The sequence below is a fragment of the Anarhichas minor genome, unplaced genomic scaffold (assembly GCF_050575085.1).
Source record: "Anarhichas minor isolate MPS153535 unplaced genomic scaffold, ASM5057508v1 ptg000033l, whole genome shotgun sequence".
NCBI classification, from domain to species: domain Eukaryota; kingdom Metazoa; phylum Chordata; class Actinopteri; order Perciformes; family Anarhichadidae; genus Anarhichas; species Anarhichas minor.
In genome coordinates, this window is record NW_027466479.1 from 8,642,485 (window position 1) to 8,661,096 (window position 18,612).

Consider the following 18,612-nt stretch of genomic DNA (forward strand, 5'->3'; position numbering starts at 1 on the left):
GTTTGTAAAGCATCTTTCATCTCAGTGTAATTATGGCAGTCCAAAGTGGATAAATAAAAATGTTGGGTGCAAAAAGTCTACACTTAATATTCACGCCACTAGGGTGTGAGAAGTGTTATATTCACTTTTATTTCAAAGCGGTTTTTTTAAATAACATAATTAGGTTACTGTAACGCTAACGTTAGAGGTCCCAAACGGCTTCCATCTCACGAAGTTACCCAGTAGCCGTTGACGGCTCTTTAGATGACGGATCGAGTCCAGTATTACAATTTTCTTTCTTCCTTTTCATTTATTTTTGGAAAAAAAGAAAAGCAGTGCAAGTAAGCCGAATATCTTCTTTATCGATAGAGTGCTACTCGTAATGTTTGGTGCGATATACTGCAAAGACCTGGTGTGTTTGACTATGCAGGAGGATAACGTTGCTTAGCTAGCTGGGTCACTTGCTAGAAAGCTACGCGATAGCATAGCTAACCTCATTCTGCGATACAACCTCGAGACAAGTCGGGACAAGACCAGGTCAGTGGCCGGAAAATGTAGCATGTTTCATGCAAACACCGATTAGATACATTATTCTGAGCAGAAATCACCATTACCCTTTGACACACAGTCAGTTTAACGTAATCCGAGAGGATGTTTTGTGGAAGCACAGTCTTATCTTTTTGAAAAAGGCACAGGGTCTTGGTTGTTGTTGCTAGCTAGCTAATGTTAGGTGGTTGTCTAGACCGTTAGCCTAGCGTGGCTAAGTGGTAAGCAAGCGCGTTTGTCATATCAATGAGTGCAATCGTTTTTTTGAATAACTGTACGTGTATTAATGTTCGATACTGGCCTCTAAGTTAGCTCGTTGATGAAACACCGTTACATAATAACGTTGATTTGCTACAGCGACCCGCTGTGCGTCGCTAACGCTAATGTTAGCTGAACGCGTTAGCCTAGAATACACTGAAGCTTGTGTAGCTTGAGCTAACATACTGTCAATGTACGATACACTGACGTTAGTGTATATATTCCATGTATATTTTTCAGAAAAATAAAGCTGGATTTGCTCATATTGCCAATGTGTTTTAATGATAGCCTCATGATGGCAAGTATACTTAGTTTGAGCTAAGTTATGCTACACAACCTGTTATATTAACGTTATAATGCAGCGGGCCTGTCAATGCCGCCATTTTGTTTTGTTCTCCCAATAAAATCCTTTTTTTCTACGTTGCCCGTTGCCTCATACGAACGACAGAGAAGCAACAACGTAACAACAACCAAAAAAGCGTCCAGTTGCGATGTAGGTGTGTGATTCACAACGTAGTGCCTCACACAGTTGAAGAGCAAGAAGCTAATGTTACCGCAAGGTGTTGAGATACATTATGAAACATCAACGCAGTCCCCCTCCCAACGCGAACACGGAGGCCTTGTGTTAGCCACCGTTAGCACTGGAATACAGATATCTTTGTAAACTGCGGCAGTTATTTATACATATTTATGGTCATTGCATTTGCTACTGTCGAAACTACCATCTGATTTTGCCCGAAATATGCTCGTGTTTGTCGTTAGCTTTAGCTTTTCAAGGCCCCTTTGTGGTATATGTTGCTGCAGCTGTGTCTTGGTAGTGTAGCTGCTGTTAATCCCCATACACCATGTAGTTAGTTGACCAGCCATCCCACGACCTAATTTTCTAATCTCATCTGGCTATTGGGGCACAATGCAGTGCTGCTGTCGGGTAGTCGGTTGTTTCAGGCATTTATTTTCCTCAATGATATGCGTGTTGCAGACATGTTGCGTTTTGTCAATATGAGGATTATCAGTGCGCAGTGAAATGTAGTTTGCTTTACATTCGAGTCTTTTGGTATTCCTTAACATTGGGATGCTTTGAATCTGCTGGTTTGGCTAAACACAGTCACACCACGGTTCATCACATTGCTGGTGTGAGCCTTGTTGCATCTATCTATCAAGTTAGACTTGTAATTCAGCTCTAAAATATGGTCATGGACCACATGGATTGTCTCACATCATGTCACCACTTCCTTTCAAAGCAAGTGAATGTAATTACTAATGTTATTTGTTGCATAATAATCCGATGAGAATCATCTGTTCTCAGTAATTGTTCCTAATGGGAGTTGGGTGGAGTGGGGGGGGGGGGGGGGGGGGTCAGCTGTTTAACCTGCTGGATTCAGCCAAATCCCTCCGAGTTGGACAGATGTCATCTCTGTGTTTCATTGATGTGCAGTAAAATCAGTTCAAGTTAAAGGCCTGGCAGTTGCCATGGAGCCAAGGAAAGGCATAGAAGAATATAATTTATAATGTGCTGCCATAGAGACCATGGCTCAGTTTGTCCCCTCTTTTTTTGTACAGAGTTTCCTGTGATGAGGTGTGTATTTATGCACTGCACTGGGTCTGTTTGCATTAAACTGCATTTATGCTGATGAACCTCTCCGAGCTGAAATTTGTGTTAGGAAGAGGATGCTTAAGTACCTCCAGTACTGTTCCAGTTTTGCACCTCGTATAAAAGCTGGTGCGGAACCAGAAATTTATCTTTGAAAAGCTGCACAAATGTCGGTGTAACCGCCACGAGAACCCTAACACACTTTTCATTGTGTATCAGTAAGAATTGGGCTGTCAGGACTGTACAGCAGTAGGTCAACAGTGCAAGCAGCATGGGTGGAGCAAAATAAATGGTGCTGAATCTATAACAGCCAAATAAGAAAATGGCTTTTATGTAGTCATTGACTGGGCTTAACGTAACTATTCTATTTTGATACGTTTATTTGTTTATTTTGCAGAACAGATCATTCTCCAGCCGTGTAATTTAACCACATATTGGTTAAGTTGTTGAACTTTTAAAATCCCTTGAATTGCCAGCCCAAACTAAACTGGTAAATGTTTTAAGTATCTAGGCATTAAAAGGTGTTTTTTCTATTTTTTTCTTCTATTTAAATTGTACATTTACATAATTGAGGTGCACAATGATCAACAGAAAATTTGTGGTGCACAAGAGAAAAAGCATCAGTGTGGAACAAACAATTGTGTAATGCCACATATCTGTTTTGTGAATAGATAATATGTTGAAATGGAGGAATATCTCTTCTGTGAGACAGAGGACTAAAAAAATGTCATTTCTATTGTAAGTTCTTAATTGACTGCTTAATTTTACCACACAAATCCAGCTGTCCAATCCCTTATCTGAATCTGAAGGGGATCACATCACATACGTTGAGGATATTTTGATTCGTGAGATAGTTTCTGTTTTGCTTGTTGTTTTGAATGCCAGCTTGTACAATCAGTACTTTTACTCTCACTTTCTGTGTACAGCTGGTGTCAAACCTCTCACTCTCTGTCTCTCCCCTCCCCAGTCTCAGGGCTCACCATACTCAATGAGCGGACAGCGCAATGTCAGAGCGCTCTGGGCAAACTGCAAAGGGGAAGGAAGGCAAAACCAAGTATGCGTCTCTCAACCTGTTTGATACATACAAAGGAAAGAGCCTTGAAACACAAAAGCCTGTTGGTGAGTATCTTGGTTCTGTCATGTCCAAGCTGTCATTATCATACATCCACTGTACTGAATCGTCCTTTATGTCTTTCTACCCGGGGAATTCGTTTTCAATATCGCTTGCCTCTCAGGCTCCGTTTACATTCTGCCACTTTTGTTTTGTTTTGTCACGAGATGTGCGACGTGTTTTGTAATTAATCAGAGCGGGGCTTAAGAAACTGATCTGCTCCGCACAGTTGGATTTACCCGTAGGCTGTGTGATTAAAAGTGCCTGTCTGTGCTGTGTTGTCTCCTGACACCAAGTACCGCAACTTTGATGCAGTAGCTCGCTGTCTCCCTAAAAGCTCTGGTGCTGATTTCCAATACAGGAAACGGACGATGTGCTGCATCTCTCAACTGCCTACCAAACTGGTTTTGCTGATGCTGTTAATATTATTCAGGGCCTTTAGACCTGTCTCTCTTAGAGAGAAAATATAACACTATCTATTAGAATGTTTCTCATCTGTAGACCTATACAAATGAGTCATGCCCTGTCTGGAAGGTGACTGGCTCTCAGGCCTTGACATGTCACTGGAGCCTGGGAGCCACTGAGACAGAGGCTTACTTGTGGACGCTGTTTGACTTCTGTGCTGAGTCCCCAGTCGATGTTTTATTCAGAAGCTCCCCACTTGATCCAAGCAGCTGTCCCCGTTTCCAAACTATAGACTTCCTCCTCCTACATCGTGAAGCCATGCACTGCTGCGGTTTCTCAGAGCCTCAAGGAAACAAATGAGGGATTGATATTCAGCACAGCTTCACTTTTCCCAATCTGAAGGCTTTTCCATGCTTCTGTGAGCATCAATTTCCTAATACTTCTCCATAAACTCTAATTGAAGTGGGTTTGCTGAAGGGTTTTAATAACATCTACAGGATTTTTTTAATAATCCATATTCATCAGAATCACCAGACTGGAACTACCAAGCCTCTAGCCTTGTTGGTTGTTCAGCATCCTAATTGTGTATCACGCAAACGCCGTCCCTGTCATCAGTAAACCTCCTTACACCCAGAAGATTTAATTGGTGTCAGGTTTCAGGGGTCCATCTGTGCTAATGACCTCCTTTCTCTTCCCCATATCAGTTCCCCCCCGCCATGGCCTGCAGTCTCTTGGTAAAGTTGCCTCCGCACGGCGTATGCCACCCCCTGCCAACCTGCCCAGTCTGAAGGCAGAGAACAAAGGCAACGATCCCAACGTCTCGCTCGTTCCCAAAGACGGTACAGGATGGGCAAGCAAACAGGAACAAGTGGACCCAAAGAGGTAAATAACCCCCATCTTTAGAATTCAAATCAATCACACCGATTTTTAACTTTTACTTGTTAAAGTTACTACAATTGGTTGAGGGTAAAATCACTTTACGGTTTTCCTTTCGCTGAGGCTATTTTGTCTAATATCTCCCGTTTGTGACTTTTTTTTCTTTCTCTAAGTACCGATGCATCGTCAGCACCGCAGCCGGAATCGCAGCAGCCTGTGGCTTCACCGACACCTGCACCGACCCGCCCGAGAACCCCTCCAGCTTCAGAGGTACAGGCCGTGCCAGTGAAATGAACGCAAAGTCGCACTCTTGATAGTTGATAATGGAGATAATTTATCTTGGCCATAGTTGACATGTATCATATGGTGTTTGTCTCTTTGTGTGTGTGTGTGTGTGTGCGTGTGCGTGTGTGTGTGCGTGCCCGCCCGCCCGCCCCTCCTCTCAGGTTCAGGCCGCGGCTTCAACCCAGGCCGTAGGGGCAAGGTCCTGGGCACAGGCCAGTGTTACACATGGAACACAAGGGGATGGTGAGTCTTACTTTTTGTGTATGTCTCATAAGAAATGTACTGAAATAAGCTTTTCCTTACGCATGGCCCTCTCTTTAAAAAAAAACAAAAAAACATCACACTGTGTCTTCCCTTTCTACAGGTGGAAAGGCATTAAACCTACCGTCGCCATTCTCTCGCGAGGAATTTCCCACCCTGCAGGCGGCTGGCGACCAGGACAAAGCTGGCAGAGAACAGGTCACTGCAGATCAGTGGTATGGGCCCGGACCAAGCCTCCGCCCCCAGAGTGAGTGATGCCCACCTATTCTCCAATAACTGATCAACTAGTCATTTAAGGAAATCAGTCGTGGTGGGAAAACTTCGTTTACAGGAGTCATGTGCAATTAGTCTGCTGTTAGCCATTTGCATAAGAAAATCTAAATTACACTTTATAATTATGTAGACATTATCCTGTTTTTAGGGGTGGTTCAGCTCATTCTGTTAATGGGACAGCTGAGCAAATAGTCAGTGAGCTTTTTTCCTGTTATTCATTTGGCTTGTATTGTTGCAAATGCACAACATGAGTGTACAAATTTTGTATTTTTTTTTATGCTTTGGTTGGTATGCGCTTGCCAACACCAAATTGAATTGGGGAATGAGTCAATAAAAAATGTCCCAATTAATTAACTGAAAGTAATATGAAATGAAAACTTCAATCCATTCCTATTTTTTAGTATTCCAGATACGGCGGCTTATTTGAAAGGACGTGTTATCGTTCTAAAGTAATGGTTTTGCATATCTGACCGTATTGCATTAAAAAAAGCCTTTGAAGCATACTGACCACTCTGTCCTCTCCTGTGTTCACTGTCCTCAGACGTTACAAATTGGCGGGACGGTGGGAGCCGCGCCCTGGCGCCCACCCTGTCTGGGGAGGGGGCAGTGGAGGGTGGCACTGCTGGGGCTCTGCTGATGGATGGGGCAGCTGGGGTCGCCCCTCCAAATTCTCAGTCCCACGGGCCACCTAGGAACCCTCCCGCAGGCAGCCCCGCCTTGCCCCAGCCACCTGTGGGGCCTGGGTTCCCCCAATACCGAGGGATCATGCCTCCCTTCGTAAGTTTTCCTCTTGTTTTCCTGTTTGGTTTCAGGCAATGTTCTACTATTGTTTTTAATTAAATTTACTGTATCTTGGTTTTCTGCAGTGCATTTGCAGGGCTCATATATATTTGACATTTGTCCGCAGATGGTGTGCAGAATTGGCCAGTGCTGCACTTTCTTTTCATGACATTTGTTATTTTATTATGATTCGTGCATACGTCAAAGGCAATAGACTACCACAGCAACTAATGAAGCAGTCAACCAAGTTAAACTGAGTTGCTAATTGGATTGCCACTCAACAACTATATAGCAAACATGACAGATGTAAGCATTCAAAAGAAAGAAGAAGCTCCCTTGTATATCTACGACAAGAGCACCTTCATGTTGCAGTATGTTAACCTGTTCCATTCGAGGTCCCGTACACCGTTAATCCCTCAAAACAGAGGCGACTGCCCACCGTATATCCTCAGCACCATCTCTGAAGTGTCTTCCAGCTTTTCCCGTGGTCCTCCTCCAGTTTTAGAATTTCTTCTTTTGAATACGTCTTTGTGTCTGGGATCATGTTTTTATAACTGTAGGATTAACACTATTTACTGTCGCTGCGATTTTGTTCCTCATCATCTGCCGAAACGTCACTCCAACATGGCGGCTTGCCAACGAGATGGCTGGGTAGAAATTATGAAAATTAATTTGTCGAATCTGTGGTTTCAACAACTTTTTACAATCTGATTTTGCGCACGGTGGTTTTTAATTAAATAATTGTCTGCTACCAATGCCAAAACATGCATGTTTCAGCTCCCCTGATTACATAAATAGATAATTTTATCTGAATCTTTTTTTTTTTTATAGATGTATCCTCCCTACCTGCCCTTCCCGGCTCCTTATGGCCCTCAGGGGCCCTTCAGGTACCCGGCACCCGGGGAAGGGCCTCCTCCAAGGTATGTTTCTTGCCAGTACCAATTGTAAGGCTCGCGTTGGGCTACTTTATTTCAGTTTTTTCACCTGGTGAATTCCATCTTTCCTGCCGTTTGTGCGGGCACATTTTTGTACCTTTCGACATACCACTTACCTCCTCCGCTCTTTCAGGTTCTCTCGTGGACAGGGTGGTCCTGACGGCAGGTCTCAGGGCGGCCCACGTGATGTAGGGGGAGAGGTTGTGAAGCGACCACCTATCCTAAAGCAGGATGACCTGAAGGAGTTAGACGAGCTGGACCATGATGGAGATGAGGGCTGGGCAGGTAAATCAACAAGCTGCTTCACAGATATGAAATAACATGTAAATCTGATGTACATTTGATGTACAAAACACAGTTAAGACATTTTATTTTTTTTAAATCTTTGTTCTGTTTAATGTATCGGATGTAAGACGGAACAGAAATTGTATTTGTGTTTACGAGTGGAACATTTTCAGTCTAAATGATTAATGAGGTGAAGGCGTAGCGAGTCAGATTGATGCTTTCTAACGTTGCAGATGATTCTGCTTATCATATTTCCTGCTGATTGAAGCAGAGTCAGTCACTACGATCGGCTCAGGAGGAGGAGAGGTTGGAGGATCGGGTCTATCAAAGTAAAGGATGATGAATAATGTGCAGGGTGTTTGGTGTAAACAAGGATCTGATGTTGTTGTTTTTTGCTTAACAGGGGCTCATGAGGAGATTGATTACTCCGCCAAGTTGAAGTTCAGTGATGATGAAGGAGATGAAGAGGGGGAAGAGGAGAGAACCGAGAGCAAGTATGTGACCAAGTAGATTCAGCATGAGATCACTTCAGATTATGACGATACTGTGTTGTTGTTTTTTTGGCATAAATGGGATTATATTATACAAGCTACTATAATTAGTTTGACAAAAGTTTGTCTTGTCCTCAGTGAGCAGCAGAGGTCCCAGGATGCCCCCGCTGCAGCCTCTCGCTCTCGAGCCTCGGACAGCGGCGGAGACACCCGCCGCACTCCTCCCTCTAATGCTGACAATGGCCCCCAACCCTCCAGCAAGCCAGGATGGGCCGAGGAGGGAGGCAGCGGCTGGGGGGGCCAGGGAGCACCAGCCAACTACCAGGTAGCGTCCTAACCAGTAGCAACAGGGTGTTGCCTAAGACGGGCCACGCTCAAGCTGTGAAAAGATGTGCCATCCAAATTTACAAGACAATTTGGACAAAGACTTACTTGTGGGCAGAGATGTGTATGTGCATGCGTGTTTTTGTCAGTGTAGAGTACTGTGGTGGAGCATGGCTAACTGTGTCTGCCTGTATACAGGGGCGCAGGCCTGGATTGGGTGGCCCCCGGGAGCAGTCCTCCCCCCCACCAGGGCCGCTCCTTGGACAAGGGCCTTACTCCTTTTACCGACAGGTAGCCATCTGGGTAGCGCCTCATAGACGAATCATTTCTATCATTATCTCATCCACCGCCACGGGTCTTTAGTTTTAAGTTCGCTTTTTTGCCTACTGAGTTTTGTTTTCGGTTGACGCAATCATTCGTTGAACATTTTTCCGTGATTGCCGTGATGTCATCTAGAGAGTTGAAAGCTGCATTATGACGCAATCCTGTTTTCCAACTGTTCAGGACCGGCCCCAAAATCAGGGTGCCTCTCAAGGCCCGGCGAAACCTGTCCCCAGCCAGCTTCAGCCAGCACCAGGAGGCCCCTCTCCTCCTGCCCAGCCGGGCCTACTGGTCCCTGGACCCCAGGAGAATGATGAGGATGAGACCTGGCGTCAGCGCAGGAAGCAGTCCTCCACCGAGATCTCTGCCGCTGTGGAGCGAGCTCGCCGCCGCCGCGAGGAGGAAGAGCGGAGGATGGAGGAAGAGAGGCGCGCAGCCTGCGCAGAGAAACTAAAGAGGCTGGATGAGAAGCAGCAACAGCAGCAGGGCAGCAACGTAGGAGGTGGTGGTAGCAGCGGCTGTAAAAGCCCCAGCCCGGATGGAAACTCTGCAGCTGCCACAGCAGGCAGCCCTAGTCCATCTATTTCAGCCTCTGCCTCCTCCCCCAACATCAGCCAGCCCCCATCCCCCTGTGTGGACCCTGAAGAGTCTCCACCGCTGGTTCTCCAGCCGGGGTCCAGTCCTGGAGTCGGTGACCGACAGCGAGCCAGCAGCAACAGTAGCTATGACTCCAGTGCAGGTGAGTTTCTCAGGTCTGAATCGTTTGGATCACGGACATGGTGTGTTTTAATATGGCACTTCAAATAAAGCTTCCGTGTCTTGATAATGAGCTTTGATTCAACCCTACAACCTTCTCTTGGTTCAGAAGGCCAACAGTGTCCCCAGCCGGCCGTGTCACAGCCACAGCAGCCTACGCTGGAGGTACCTTTACCAGGAGAGAATAAGGAAGAGGCCATGGGCACACCGCACATTCGTGCAGGAAGTGGAGGTGAAAGAGGAGTCGACCCAGTGAAGATTGAGAACATTGGAGGGGGAGCAGGACGTCAAGCCAGTGGTCCTCCTGGTCAGGGTTACTCAAAGTACCAGAAGTCTCTTCCACCTCGATTTCAGAGGCAGCAGCAGGTTAGGATATATATTTGTCTGTACAGGTATTGCTTGAATGTTTTTTGCATTCTAGATGAGTTTGAAATATATCCCTCTCGATGAGCTATGTTTTATACAGATACAAAAATAACCACCGCAGCTACGTCTTTTGCTGGCATGCCTTTTTAAATATGTCTGATATTTCTGTTCTTTAACATCCTGGGTGCTATGTTTTCTGTTTATTTCTCTTTAGGAGCAGCTCCTGAAGCAGCAGCAGCAGTGGCAGCAACAACAACAGCAGCAACAGCAACAGCAGCAGCAGCAGCAGCAGCAGCAGCAACAACAACAACAACAACAACAGCAGCAGCAGCAGCACAACCAGGCTTCACAGAGCCAGCTGTCCCCCCAGCCTCCACAGGGTCCTTCACCAGGTCCAACACCCCAGCCCGGGCCTGGACCAAAGCAAGGTGGACCCATGTATCAACCCAGCAATATGGTCCGACCCCCACCACTGCCAATGAATTTCGACCCTCGCTGGATGATGATGCCCTACATGGACCCCCGCATGATGCAGGGCCGCCCTCCGCCTATGGACTACTATTCAGCAGGCATGCACCCATCAGGTGAGTGGATGTGACATTATTACTTAGGTCTAATGAAATGCGTTGAAGATCTTACAATCAAAACTTCACTGTTCAAGTTCAGATGTTGGTGCAGTAGCACGCAGGCTGAAGTGATGACTGCATAGTCCCACAAATGTCTTGTTTTGTTGTCGGTATCTGTGTGGATATTTTCTTTAAAAGTAATTCTTCACTACTACAGGGCTTATTGGGCGTGAGCGGTCTGATTCGGGGGGATCTGGTTCAGACCCCTTTGACAGGCAGCAACAGCACTCAGGCCACCCTCACCGTGGGACCCCCCCTATGGATCCTAAGATGGCCTGGGGGCAGGAGGTATTCCCTGGCGGAGGGGAGGGCCGGGGGCTAACATCACCCCTCAGGCAGAAGCAGGCTTTGGAGGATGACGATGTGGCCAAAGGGCCCAGGTATGGATATACAAGTCAGTTTGCGGGAGATTTAAGTTCAACACATTCTACTGTATGTACTGAGAACAAGGTAAAAGTTTTCCAAAGTTGGTATTTATTTCAGGGCTGTTAAATTGGATTGCTTTAGATTGTACATGTGTATATAATACTGTGTCCAACCTCTACATAATGCATATGCTCCAAATACTCAAATGATAAGGGACAACAAGTTATTTTGTAATATGGGTGAAGTGACCCTTTTAATTTGATGGATTAATTGAGTATTCTTTCTACGTTCTATATCTTAGGAGTGACACTCCTCCACACCGCATGCGAGAGGGTGGATTGGGACCCGTCCAGCAGCCCAGCGCCACCTCTGGGACATCCAATCAGACTCCACCTCCAGTCGGAACTCAAGTTGGGGCCCAGGGAGGCGGCCACCCTCATCACTACATGAGTGGGCGAGGCAACTTTAACAACTTCCCTGACCAGGGTGCAAGGATGCATCCTGACCAGGGTGCAAGGATGCATCCCCACCACCAGCAGCAGCAGCAGCAGAGGGGGGAGAGGGGAAATCAGCCGCATAGCTACACCCACCAGGATGAAGGTCCTCCTCGAGGGTCTCAGCAGGGACAGATATGGGGAGGCCCACACCCTCACTACGATCGCAACGGTCGTGCCGATCACCCCCCTGTTGAGAGCAACTCTCATCTCCATCACCATCACGGCCACCATCCTCCGCAGCCTCACTTCTCTCTCCACCCACACAAGCCAGAGAACACCCGAGACAGAGTTGTTGAGGCCCCTGCTAAGAAGACAGACTCTTCTCCTGCAACCCACCAACCTTCACTCTCATCCTCCTGCTCTTCCTCCTCCTCCTCTTCTGCCAGGGAAGATGGCAATGTCAAAGTTGCCCTGCATCATCACCCATCCCAGAGAGAGAGTGAAGCTGGTGTCGGGCACAGTCATGGTGAAAGAGGCAACAGTGGCAGTGCTAGCAGTAGCAGCCATGTGAAACAGGAGAAAACGGGCCCGGCGTATGCTCCCCATTCCGCCATGACCGCTAGCCCACCTCCTTCTCAACATGGCAGTCATTCTCAGCCTCAGCAGCAGCAGCAGCAGCACCCTCATCCCAAATCAAACCAAAGAGGGGGGCGGGAGCACAAGACCGAGACCCAGTGGGGCCCACGGCCTGGCAGCAGCAATACGGGTGGGGGGTCCTCTCATGGTAGGAGGGCTAATACAGGAGGTGGAAACAACTCTCGTGGAGGGGAGGACTCCTCCAACACTCCATCAGACCACAAACCCTCCCACCAGTCAGGAGGCAGCAACGCCAACAGAAGGGCTGGCCCCATTAAGAAGCCAGTGCTTAAGGAGATTAAGAGAGACGGAGGGGAAGCTGATGGAGGAGAAAAAACAAGCTTTGGGAAAGATAAAGAGAAAGATGGTGGCCAACACACCTCCATGAAGCAGGAAGCCTCCTCCACCTCCCAGAACCCATCAGCTCCATCTAAAGATGAACCGGCCCAGACAGCCAAACCCAGGAATGCAGGAAAAGAACGATCCACAGGAGGAGGCGGGGGCGGGTCTGGGAGAGGGCCCAAAGATGTAGACGCCACTTCTTCAGGATTTTCAGGGTCCTCCTCCAGGAGAGACAGGGACCGCTCCTTTGAGAGAGGAGGGGGCCCCTCCCACCACCATGGAGTACCTGCCAAAGGCAGCAGAGCCAGTCGTGGACGAGGGGGAGAGTTCTATGGGCGTGGCCGTGGTTTCCGTGGCACCTACACCGCAGCTGCTGGCCCCACCGGTGGCAGTCGGGGCCGAATGGGTGGCAGGAGCGGCAGAGACTACCGCCCATCTGTTGGCGGTGGCCACCACCATGAGTCCAAGGGCGAGGGAGCCAGTGGCAGGCATGGTCAGGATCGGTCCCAGCATAACCCAGCCAGGGCCAGGAACCGAAGTGAAACCCGCAGTGAGGGTTCAGAGTACGAGGAGATCCCTAAGAGAAGGAGGGAGAGAGGTTCAGAGACCGGCAGTGAGAGTGGTGCAAGTGACCTTGGTCCCTCAGACAAGGAAGACCACCAGAAACCCAACACCAAGAATTGCTCTGATAATGCCAATGCCACTGGCGGCGGCAACATGTCATCAGCATCTTCTAGAGGTTCCCAGGCCCGGGTCTTCACTCCCAGGGGTGTACCCTCTAGGAGAGGAAGGGGTGGAGGTAGTGGAGGAGGAAACATGTACAGAAGTGGTGGCAATGTTGGAGGACCACCTGGTGGACACCGGGCTGGACCCAGCTCAGCATCTCACAGTGGGTCCTCCAAGTCATCGGCCTCAGCTCGAAAGCAGCAAGGCCCGCCACAAACCTCTGGGCCCAAAGACTTTGGCAGGGGAGGAAATGGAGGAGAGAAGAAAGACAAGATGGCTGATGCAAGTCAAACTCAAAGTCAGGGGTCCAATCCCCCTCAGCCATCTTTGCCCGCTGCAGCTCCTGCCTCCGCAGCTTCCACTGAAAATGGAGGAGTTGTGACCCAGCAAGCTTCGACCAACCCGACACCAAACTCTGGAGGGCCAAATGCACTCCCTCTTCCCACTAACCGTGGGTTCCCTCCCAGCGGGTTTGAGCGACCACCTAGACGTCGCCGCCACGGGCGATCCCAGCATCAGCAGGATAAGCCCCCCCGCTTCCGGAGACTGAAGGAGCGAGAGAATGCCGCACGAATCAACGGAGGAGTGGGGGTCATCGGGGGAGGAAGGCCCTCCTCTCCTGCCCTGAATTCAGTTCAGGACAGTAACGGAGCCCCCGTCTCTGCTCCTGTGACAGGCAATCCCCAAAATGCTAACCACAGCACCACACTAACAGCCAACAATAACAGTGGGGGCGGGCATCTTAACAATGCAAATAGTCACCACCATCACCACTACAACCAGGGCAACGCTGGGCAGACCCACCCCCAGCACCACCACAGCCATGGAGCAAAGTCCCCCGACTTCACCAACCAGAACTCGGACCAGGCCAACGAGGAGTGGGAGACCGCCTCCGAGAGCAGCGACTTCACAGAGTTCAGAGACAGGGAGGGAGGAGGAGGAGGTAAATCCTATTCTTCTCACCATCCCCACCACCTGGGAAGGGGTGGAGGCGGTGGCGGAGGCGTAGGTGCGGTCGACCGTGACATGGCGGGAAAGGAGCCCTTGGCGAATAAAAGAAGCTTCTCAAGCCAGCGTCCTGGCATGGAACGACAGAACCGGAGGGTCAACCCTGGAGGAGGTGGAGGGGGTGGAGGGGGAGGAAGAGGCCCACGAGGGCCGTCCGGTGGCGGCGGCTCTGGCGGGCCTGGTAATGGAGGTGGCAACCGCGGGGACCGGCGTGGCAACTGGCCCTCCCCGAAAAATAGGAAGTGATGAAATATTTCAAAACATTTCAGATGAACCCCACCCACATTAAAACCACCCTCTTACATCTAATCCCTTTTTGATAATTACTTCATGGCTTACCTGTTGGCATCCCGAAGCATATTAGTGCATTGTACAGTATATGGAGATGGTATTCAAACTCACTTTAGCCCCCTCACCCCCCTACCTCGGTCATGTCTTTCCTTTGCATCAATCTATCTACCGTCCGTTATTGTAAATTTCTCCGTTTGTTCTGTCTTGCTCTCCGTTCAGTTGTACCTCCTCCCTTCCTCCCTTCCTTCCTTCCTTCCTTCCTTCCTTCCTTCCTTCCTCCCTCCCTCAAGAATTTCACCCCAGTTGGATTTGACAAGCATGTGGTTCTGCAAATGGTGCACGTTGTTTTGTCAGAGGACATTCACACAAAGCTCCACACACACACACACTCACACTCACATATACAAGCACAAATATGACATCTGTACAAACACATGCAGTCATGTGGTTGCAAAATGAAAACGTTTAAATTGGCAAAAATGTTTGGATTGGGCAAATTTTTATATTTATGTACCTGTGTATATTTCTACCACACTTTGGCCTTGGGTGGTATTAGGTAGTGCAGTTCTGCATTACTTCCCTCACAAAGGGAGAGAGTGCAGCTTCATCTTTTAACAAGAATGATGTACCATAACATGTTTTGTTTTCTGTGTCAATTATTTTTTTTCGGTGTTAAGTTTCAGCCTCTATGAAATGTTAGGGGGGTGTGTTTTTTTTTTGTTTTTTTTCTTCTAAAAAGCAGGTCATTAAAATACCTTTTTTATCTAAATTCCCTAATTCCTCCTTTTACTGACTTTTTGGTTTCCTAAAAACTATTTCTCTGATTACTGTGAGTGATGGGACCCATTGAAGTACTCCTGCTCAGTGCTCAACAGTGTTGACCTGCTTCATTAGCTATTGGTTGGTCCTTTTTAGGAAATAAAGGCTTTTTTTCTGCCTCATTGTAGCATCGTCCTTACCCGCAGAAGTTCTGCATAACTCAAAAGTTTCCCCAAGTTTTATTATGTCATGCGTGAGCTTTCTTTGCCCCATGAAGACTGTATTGCTAGCTTAATGGCTTTATTTTAACATCCATTATTTCCTCAGTGACTTCCGTTTTTATAGGAATACTGGTGTTTTTTGTTTTTTCTCTCAGAGGATGAAATAACTATCACTCTTGTAAGAGGTAAAAAAAAAAAAGTTAAATAAACATGTAGGTCATGATAGAATAAAGAAAAGTTTGACTTTCATAAAAATTGTTTATGCTTCAATAGGTATTTGAATATGTTCTAATAAGCACTCCTTGTAGTATAACAAAAACCCACGGTTGCTGTTTTTTTTTTTTTTTTTTTTTTTTTTTTTTTTTTTTTTTGGGGTGTGTGTGTGTGCAAGTTCCATGTGATGCAACAGGACAGGTACTCTGTCTGGGCCCAGAGTACAGAGCCAGCCCGAGTATTGTACCGTTATACCCCACCCCTCTGTGCTCTTGTGGAGACTCCTCACACCAAGAAAGGACTACTACCAAGAGCTCCTTGTCTGAGGCAGTATTTTTTTCAACGTGCGTGTTCTCGGAATGGCTGTTTCAACCACAAGCCCAAACTAATTGAATTCAGGACAATGCTGTCACGCGAGTCTCCTTCTTACAGTTGACACGGTTTCCAAGATTTTCACTCGCAACAAATAATGCCGACCTGGAGTGTTGAGAAAAATACTGGATTGATGTTAGGGTCGCACTTGTAAACATAGTTTGTATCATACATAAAAAGATGTACAAATGGCACACGGAGACATCCAAGGTGAACTAAAAAAAAAAAAGCGATATATACACCTGCATCAATTCTTTCACTGCTGTAAGTTGGGGTTTGTGTTTGTATACTGAAAACAGTTGGAAGATCGTCTCTGGGATGTTGTGAGCAGGGAATTTGATTTGTGTGTGTGTGCGTGTGTGTGTGTGTGCGGCATGTGTGCGTTTTCTGGTGTTTGTGTAATTACTCGGGGAAAGGGGGTGGGGGACCAGAGGGGTTAACATGAATGGCGAGCACTTTCTGCCTTGTTTGCCCACACTTGATTTAACCAATATCATTAAGACAAATCTACTGTTTCTTAAATACATCCACATGTATACATTCAGCTGTGTGTATATGTTCATCCAAATGAATAACATGCAGTGGACAACCTCACCTGGTTTTTTTTTTTTTTCTTTGTGTGTAATTTAATCCTACATTCTTCTGCAGGCAAGTGAAGTTGGACATATTTTATTTTTCTCACTCCTAGGCATGAACACACACCCATGGGTGCAGCTTGCCTTGCCCGTTACCGGTTTATACATTGATACACTTAACACTGGCTCAAAGAGTCCTTCATCCCTCCTTAACTCTTAATGTTGATGTGCGTATTATTTTATGTACCCATGTTAAAAGAAAAACAAAAGTAGTGTATTCCAGGAAAGAAATACTCAAAGATTGTACTGTTTCCAACATTACCGAGGTACCTGGAGTGATTCATTTTTTTTTTTTTTTTACCATTTATGGTTTTATTAATGGAACCGTAATATACACACATGTATGTATATTGGTATGTATCTAAGTTTTATCTACCCCAACTTACATTCCCACAAACAAATGTTGCCATTTTTAGTTCAAGGGAGCAATGTACAAGCAGAGAAGTGTCTTATTATAATAAAGTTATACAGAGAAGGCAAAGTTAAATAAACTACTTTTGATTTAATGAAAAATGTAATGGCATGTCTCATTCTTGGAATATTGTGAAAAAAACTTGAGCACGGTGAAATACCTTTTTCACTGCACATGTTTTGACATGTCATTGCAGGAAAATAGGTGTAACTAATAATGATGGTTTAATGCTATGTAGGTGTGTCAGTGAACTATACCACTGAGCCGGCCTCATAGGAATGCAACTGTTAGCGGTTAAGCAAAACAAAAGTTAGCCAACTAAACCGGTGATGTACACAACTGATGGGCTTTTAAGTCACTAAAAACACACTTTACTCCAACTGAAAACAAGCGCCGATGGAGGCAAGCAGCTCAAGGTTGCCTCATAATACACTTCGTACAATCTTGCCAAAAACAAGATTAACCTCACCAAGCTGAGCTGCTGCGAAGTACAGCAGTGTGTGTGCTGGTAGTTGTGTAAGTGTTCAGCCAAACACACCGTCCAAAACAATGAAAGTGAGCAAACTGTTTCCCCCACTGTGCCTCAAGCACAGGTGCACAGCAGTGTGTGGACTGGTAGTTCTGTTAGCTGTTACCCAAACACAACGCAATCTGTTAGACACCCCCCCCCCCCCCCCCCCCTCCCCCGCCGTGGGAGGGTCGGAGATGCACCCAGCTGTGGTATCACTGGCGGCCTTTACCCCCTTAAGAGTAGTGAGTGCAGAGTCAGCAGGCAATCGCTGGAAGTATAAAACAACAGATAAAAGGTGTTTTGAGAAAGTGTGAGTCACCGCAAACACAAGAGGTCCATGAGCATGCAGACGTAACTGGCCACCCAAAATATGATACCGTTTGCTGCAGCGGAATGAGAGTTAAGCCGCGGACAGACACAGAGGTGCACACACACTAACGGATGCAGGAGTGATGGCATGATCCTCCTGCCGGATATATTGATAGTAATGAAAGTTAATAGTTGAATCTATGTTCTCCAGGAAAGGATTCTTATAATCTATTAACCTGAAGTTTATTTTTTGAGGAAATACAATTCGGTAGACATGTAAAGTTTCCACAAACCACATCAGAAATCTGCTAACTTCCCATTTAAGAAGAAGTGGAATAATGTTTAGCATGTGGCAACAAATATAATCACTTATAGGCGTGTCACCATCTTAACAAAGGCTAGTGTCATGGTATCTTCTTCAAATCTATAAGAGGACCCAGTGGTTTAATATGGAGGTTGTTTCAATTTTTAATGGGATTCATTTTCATAGTGGGCTGCATTCATTGAAAATCCGACACCTTCCTGCAGGTTTGTGAGGAAGTGTGGATGTGTTTGTGTGCTTTAGGTTGTGACCGCAGTGAAACAGTCAGAAAGGTGTTCATACGTGCATTGACATAAAATCTGACCTGTGTGACAGCTAATAAGCAAATCTGGACGTTGTTAATATTATGTGAATTTAGTAGCTTACAAATGTTCCCCTTTTGACAACTGACTCTTACTTGCCTGATGTTGAATATTCCTACAGGCACTTGAACACACCAAACCCTGAAGGGGTAACTTTTAAAGCTGTACTTTTCCTACCATGCAGTAATAAAAACATTTGACAAAAGTGTTCACTGTGCTGTATTAGTTTAGTCTTTAAGCTGATATCTGCATGTTATGCCACTGACAGTAACTATGATAAG

General features: G+C 46.6%; 1 protein-coding gene across 4 annotated transcripts; it reads left to right on the forward strand.

Annotated features, from left to right (window-relative positions):
* Positions 1–211: 211 nt before the first annotated feature.
* On the forward strand, positions 212–16,988 carry prrc2a (proline-rich coiled-coil 2A). 4 transcript variants are annotated; one of them, XM_076106173.1, is made up of 17 exons: positions 212–320; positions 3,342–3,493; positions 4,595–4,772; positions 4,940–5,036; positions 5,213–5,294; positions 5,416–5,559; positions 6,127–6,362; positions 7,197–7,285; positions 7,434–7,585; positions 7,989–8,079; positions 8,215–8,401; positions 8,599–8,691; positions 8,905–9,460; positions 9,587–9,843; positions 10,058–10,427; positions 10,627–10,849; positions 11,137–16,988. In XM_076106173.1, exons 2-17 carry the CDS (start codon positions 3,379–3,381, stop codon positions 14,228–14,230), a joined length of 5,964 nt encoding a protein of 1,987 aa, XP_075962288.1. In that variant the 5' UTR covers positions 212–320; positions 3,342–3,378; the 3' UTR covers positions 14,231–16,988. The 4 variants fall into 4 exon arrangements, with proteins under 4 accessions (XP_075962288.1, XP_075962287.1, XP_075962289.1 ...); XM_076106172.1 differs by lacking the exon at positions 212–320 and adding an exon at positions 363–516; XM_076106174.1 differs by lacking the exon at positions 212–320 and adding an exon at positions 363–516 and having other exon boundaries at positions 9,590–9,843.
* Positions 16,989–18,612: the final 1,624 nt, after the last annotated feature.